We start from the raw sequence: 7,010 nt of genomic DNA on the forward strand, positions 1-7,010 counted from the left end.
ATCATCAATTAAAACTTGGGTGTTATAGGATACTGTAGGATCCAATCTGGGTCGGACCAGAGGTTCTGTCTTCTGAGCTTTTGGACTTGTGCTGAAGCCCATTTTCAGGGAACTTCTCTCTAGCCTCTAGACCTAGACTGGATCCCACAACATTATCATGGGACATGTATATTCACTTTCATTCGCGTGATAATACTCTCCAGATATTATCATAGCCTGAGATGTTGATATCTTGTCAGAGATACTGCCTTACTTAATGTTGTAACACACAGAAATATTTCTCAAGCTGAGTTGTTTTGGTGGCTGTTTCCCCCCCCCCCTTTTAATATATTTCTGCTCTCTTCTCATTCAGCTGCATTTTGTTGCAGGGAGGCAATTGTGAAACCATTCTTCTACTGCTACAATGGCTCACAACACCATTTCCTCCGTAGGTTATGCAATGGAGATTGAGGTTGTGTTTTGCAGCCCGATGATATGATAGGGATATTGCTGCTGGTGGTGATGGTGGTGAAATCTGGTTCTCTAATTCATTCAGATCTTCTATAGAATATAATTGCTTTATTGTGGCATGGGGATTTGTTTTGATAGCAGTGTGTGTGTGTGTGTGTGTGTGTGTGTGTGTGTGTGTGTGTGTTGATTCAGTATACTGCTATGTAGACTCCTTGCATGCCAGATCAATACAACGACAATAAAAAATTTTTAAAGGATATTCAGTCCAATGCTAAGAGAAATTAATTCTAAAACAAGCTTGAAAAGAATTGATGCAAGTTTCCTTTTAATTAAATTCAGGTTTCCTTGCATCAGAGTGCATTTTCTATGTCCAGCACCACTAAAACTGGGTTATTAAAGTCTTATGGGATGGGGCAGGGATCAATGCAGGAAACATAGAAGTTACCTTCATTTGAAATTAATTTTGGGGTGACAAATTATATCCACTGACTCTATTGGTGTCTTTTCTCTTGGAAAATAATAATCATATATCAATGCATACCTGACATACAGTACAAAATAAACAAGGCTTTGGTTATCATGCATAACTCTATATTTGATTCCCCAAAAGAAAGGCATGTTTTTCTGTTTATCCAAATGTGTCGCAAAGCACACAGAGAACAAACAGCAGGATATTCATAATATGCTGATCAGAAGGATCATTCCTATCAGAAAACCAAAGAATATACATAATTTCACGACAAGACTACGGAAAACAAAAGTATATGATATGATAAAACTTCATTCTGAGCTCTCTGTTGTCCAGCTTCAGAGGAATCCGTGGTCCAGTTGTCGAGGAATTAAGATTTATGATAGTAACAGGTGCTACAATGACAGTCAGTGTGATTCTCAATCTTCCTATTTCCATAATTTGGAATGAAAACCTGGGGAAGCAAACTTTAAAATCAGATTTAAATACATTGTAACATATTTTACATAGTACTTTACATTGCAATGTAAAGTACTATTTTCTCACTTAAAGAAAAACCTTCTTTTATCAGCCTTTATGTAAACTGGTGACCCTCGGAATAATTGTCTATGCTGGGGGTAGGTGGCCTACAGGCCTAAGTGCTGTTGAATTACAATACCCAGCACATCTTTTTAATACTCACCATCTTAACAGGATTGCTGAAAACTGTAGTAGCACAAAAGTTCCTTTAGTTCCCTACCTATGCTACTATTATAATTATTATACTGTACATGATCTATTCTTCTATAAAATCATTGAGCGGCATGGTGGCTTAGAGGTGAAGACACTCGCTTCACACTCAGAAGATTCAGAGTTGAATCCTAGGTAGTGGCAGACGTTTCTCTATCAGGGCTCAAAGAGAAAATATTTGCTGTGAACTCTGCATAGGTGTCAGGAGGGGCATCCAGCCAGCAAACACTCAGCTCCACTCAGTCGCCCCGACTCCACTCCGAATAAAGGGATTAAAGAGTCATAAAAAGAAGAAGAGTCGAGGTGGCACAGTGGTTAGGGTGCAATACTGCAGCCACCTCAGCTGACTGCTAGTTTTGCAGCTCGGCAGTTCAAATCTCACCGGCTCAGGGTTGACTCAGCCTTCCATCCTTCCGAGGTGGGTAAAATGAGGACCCAGATTGTGGGGGCAATATGCCGACTCTGTAAACCGCTTAGAGAGGGCTGAAAGCCCTATGAAGCGGTATATAAGTCTAACTGCTATTGCTATTGCTAAGAAATACCCTCTATATAATAATTAGTTTATGCAGTTACATAATGCATTACAATTAAAAGCAGAAGACCTTTCCCGAAAGCCGAAAGAGGGGAGTGCATGGGATTGCATCAGGTGACAACAATTTGCAGTAGACAGAATCCTAAAGTCAGGAAGAAGAATTATCATAACATCTAATTAACATTTGGCTTCCATCTCTTTAACAACAGCTCTTTACCTCCTCAGCCAAAATGCTCCAGCCAGTTAAAGCCTATCAGCCCAGTGGTGGGTTCCTACCGGTTTGGACCGGTTTGGCTGAATCGGTAGTGGTATGGCGGCCTGGGTCGCTGGAACCGGCAGCGACCCAAGCCTGCAATGCTCCTGAACCAGTTCCCCAGTCTCTTCTGCTGTCGCCGGCATATTTCTGTGCATGCACAGAACAGTTTTCAGTCAACTGGACATGCTCAGCAATGTGCAACGGGCGTGTGTATGAGCGAAATGAGTAGTGCATGCGCAAAACACTCTCTCAGCTAACCGGTAGTAAACCGGTTAGGATCCCATCACTGCATCAGCCCATGTATGTAAACACATTGATTATAACATTATTCTCAGGATAGAAGTCACCAGTCTGGTATGAAATAACATGAAGTTATCTTGGGAGGCAAGGGAGAGGCACCGAGTTGACACAGAACTTGAATCAATATATAGGAATACGATGCTCATCTTGAGCAGTTAATTTCTGGATGCCATTTTGTTACAGTTTTGGATAACCTGGTCAGATTTTGGCTGGAAGGAAAGAGGAGGGTATACATGCTGCTCCTTCATAGGAAACCAGGAGTAGGGATTGGAAGTGAGAGGTCTGCCCTTTCAGAAAGCATCAGGGCCCAGCTTTTCATTTAACCCTCTCCTCATTTAGGCCATTTTAGACTTTGTTCCCAATGGTTACACATCTTCCGGGGGTGGGCGTCTTTCAGGGTAACAGCACATTAAGGTTTTAGATGGCTTCTAATTGCTTTATTTGGGGTTTGTATTTGTAGTTGACTTTTTGCACATTGCCCAGAATCATTTTACTTGACTGAGGCAGCCATATAAATGAGTTGAGTTGAGCTGAGTTGATTATATTTCTATGCCGCCCTATTCCCCGGAGGGGACTCAGGGCGGCTCACAACCAAGTCAGGGGGGGGGGGTACAAATAAGAAAAAAGAACACAAACAAAACAATACCACAATTTAAAACACTCAACAACCATACCATTCGAGGGGGGGGGGACAAAAAACTCATTAGCCCCAGGCCTGTCGGAACAGCCAAGTTTTAAGGGCTTTGCGGAAGGCCTGGAGGGTGGTGAGGGTCTGAATCTCCACGGGGAGCTCGTTCCAAAGGGCCGGAGCAGCCACAGAGAAGGCCCTCCTCCGGGTGGTCGCCAAATGTTACAAATCAATCAATCAATACTCCTCCTGTTCATTATATTCAGGGAGATTCTGGATAAATGTTCCCAAGTCATATCTCTAATAACAGACATTAAACATAATGTTTAGAATTCATTCCAATAAAATATTTATAGCTGGTATTTTGGCAGAATTCTTGTTTCTCCCTACATGAAAACACAAACCCAGAGCTGATATCCAAACACAGATTGAAAACAAAACATGTTCATTTGTCCCCTGCTTACGGTCCCTTCCTGTCACACTTTTCTGCCTCTTCATTGCAGTTCCTGGTTGCGGTTCCACCACAAATGCATGAACGACAAAAGCGCGCCTGACTAAACCGCGGTGACAAAACGGCGCCGACAAAACGGCGCCGACGAATGAGCGCTGAAGCGCGCCGACAACAGCACGCCGACAGAAGCGCGCTGTAACCTAACCCTAAACCTAACCCTAAACCTAACCCTAAACCTAACCCTAAACCTTACCTTAACTTAAATCGCGCTTCTGTCGGCGCGCTGTTGTCGGCGCACTTTTGACGTTCGCGCTTTTGTTGGGTCATGCCTGGTTGCATGCTCCATATGGAGACTAGGCTGAAGAGGAAGAGTAAATAAAACTTTAACCCACCATACATCATCTAGCTATAGCCCCTTTACCTCTCTGAAGGCTCTCGCCACACAGCATTTTGCTTCTGAAGTGATGTTCTTTGGCACGGGCATGGACTTTTTTGACCTCATGGGAGTTGGATAAGCTCTTGAGAAACAGCATCCTGCACACTGGTACACAGGTCTGCCGCTGAACAATGTGGTCAAGTGAGCCTTCAGGGTTAGTTTACATTCAGTACAATCTAACAAACACACAAAAAGAATGCAGAAGAAAGATGAAACCCTGCTCTAGATTCCATGTGGATCTCCACATTCTAACACGGAATGTTAAACTTCATCCCAATAAGTTCAAACTGAGTGGAAGGACAGAGACGCTCAGCTTTTTATACGTGGGCAGTCCATTTCCAAACCGAGAAATCATTCTAAGCTCAGTGTCCCTAGGAAAACCTACACATTGATACATAATGCCTTGGTGGTGCAGTGGTTAGAATGCAGTACTGCAAGCTACTTCTGCTGCCTGCCTGCCTGCAATTTGGCAGTTCGAATCTCACCAGGCTCAAGGTTGACTCAGCCTTCCATCCTTTTGAGGTGGGTAAAATGAGGACCCAGATTGTTGGGGGCTGTATGCTCACTCTGTACACCGCTTAGGGAGGGCTGAAAAGCACTATGAAGCTGTATGTAAGTCTAAGGGCTATTGTTATTGCTATAATAAAATAAGTAGAAAGGTTTGAATGAGAATGTGTCACATCAGGCATAAAACTGGTGAGTATAAGTTTTCATTCATTTCTTTCCTCCCAAGCTAGATTACTGTTGGAAAAATTGCTTCACTGGAACCAACTTTCCTTCTTTAGTAAAATGGTATATATATATATATATATATATATATATATATATATATATATATATATGTGTGTGTGTGTGTGTGTGTGTGTGTGTGTGTGTGTGTGTGTGTGTGTGTGTGTGTGTGTGTGTGTGTGTGTGTGTGTGTGTGTGTGTGTGTGTAATTTAATCAAGCCAGTATGCTCACTAACCACCAGGATTATAAATCAGTATTTAATTTGCTCTAGAGCATGTCCACGCACATATGTGCTTATGTAGATTAATCTTTTCCATTTATCAAAGTGCATGAGTTCCATTATAGATTTTCTGAGCACTCTTATTAATCTAAGAATTTGTATTTTCTGTTTTCGAACTTTAACTTTTTATCAATCCTGCAACACTGGAAAATTAACCTACTTGCTGCTAATTTCAATTCCTGTTCATTTAAGAACAAGTTACAAAATATAGGCCATAGTAGAGACTAGGATAAGAAGTTAATCTGATGGATAGGTTATATAAATGCATTTTATAAATGCATTCGTCATTAGATAGATTACATTCAATGCTTTAAATATCCTGAAATGGTGATCTGTTCGTTTTTAGATTGTTGGCAGGGTCTAGAATATAGATCTTATCTTGTGTCCTTGAAGAAGCCTGTTCTATACATTTATTTCCTGGAAATAAATGTAAGTTTAATTGTAAGTTTCTGACCTACAGCATCCATGGAGAAAAGAGATGCAGAAAATTTGTTCAGCTTTTTCGCAGTGTTATTGTGTTTCAATTGAACACCTTTATAGTACTGTGTAATAACTGTGTAATAACATGATATAAAGTCTAACAATCTCTGCATGATTTTGATTTTTTTTAAAAAAAATTAATGATCTCAATGTTTTTCATATCTGTCATACTTTAATGAGTTTGCTCGGCATTAACTTCTCATTAAATAGTGTAACAAGGGAGTCTTCTTGGGTGAACTACAAAAAGGCTCACCATTGAAAAGCTCTATGCTTTATACGCAATCACTAAATCTATAACATGGAAGCTTTAAAAAGCATTCTGATGAACCACTGCCTTTTTTAGTGTATAAATCAAAGAACACAATTGTTGCAACCTCTTTGTTGGCAAAAGTATGCTGACTTCAACAAAATTGTCTGTAATTATGGTCTATAGATGGAAGTGTTTTTATTTAATTAGCTATATATTCCACATGTTTATTTATCCAGTGTTTTTTTTTATATTGAATTTATTTATTGTGACTCTACTTCGATGAAGCCTTCTGAAGTTTAGACCTAACCAGACATGGGAGTCAGCATGTCAGTTAGAACTTGTGAAGTGGTTATGTTGATAGTTGTGGGTTCTTTTCTTTTTTTAATCTCACTTGCTGGTTATGTATTTTTTTTTCTTGTTATGCTATATTTTTAATTGTTATTAGCTGCCCAGAGTCACTATGGTGAGATGGGTGGTCAAATGCATTGAATAATATAAAAAAATTAAATAAATACATACATACACTCTTCCATCGATATAATCGAACAATCAAACAGTTTAGAAAACATAAAAGAATCTAATAATTACATTATTAAACAAAAATGAGCACTAACAATGATCTTCATATGTTTTCTATTTATTTCATATTTTAAAAGCATCTCACCCTGTACCGTAAACTCTTCCTCCGGCAATGAATGAAAAATATTCAGAGATATAGCTAACAGGGCACAAATGACAACAGCATACTTTCCATAATAATCCATGATGTTCCTATAAAAAAGAGAAAAACAGTGGACTTTCTGCCTCCATATAATCTTTCATTAATTTCTGTTGATTAAATTGATTTACATATACTGTAGATACAAATCCAATTTATTAAGACATAGGTTGATTCATAGGGATTTAAACCCAGATCTCAGCTGCAAAAATCTAGAATTATCTCCAAATGGTTGCAAAAGGACATAATATGAAACATTTTCTTTGCTCCATGACGTGTCTGTTTGTGGTCCAGATCTGAC

General features: G+C 39.6%; 1 protein-coding gene across 1 annotated transcript; it reads right to left on the bottom strand.

Moving 5' to 3' along the window:
• Positions 1–1,289: 1,289 nt before the first annotated feature.
• CGA (glycoprotein hormones, alpha polypeptide) lies at positions 1,290–6,755 on the bottom strand. The gene is made up of 3 exons (XM_032214812.1): positions 6,656–6,755; positions 4,237–4,427; positions 1,290–1,373 (listed from the first exon to the last, which is right to left on the bottom strand). The coding sequence occupies exons 1-3, from the start codon at positions 6,753–6,755 to the stop codon at positions 1,290–1,292; spliced, it is 375 nt and encodes a 124-aa protein (XP_032070703.1).
• Between the last annotated feature and the right edge of the window lie 255 nt (positions 6,756–7,010).

Source organism: Thamnophis elegans, chromosome 4 (assembly GCF_009769535.1).
Source record: "Thamnophis elegans isolate rThaEle1 chromosome 4, rThaEle1.pri, whole genome shotgun sequence".
In the NCBI taxonomy this organism is placed as follows: domain Eukaryota; kingdom Metazoa; phylum Chordata; class Lepidosauria; order Squamata; family Colubridae; genus Thamnophis; species Thamnophis elegans.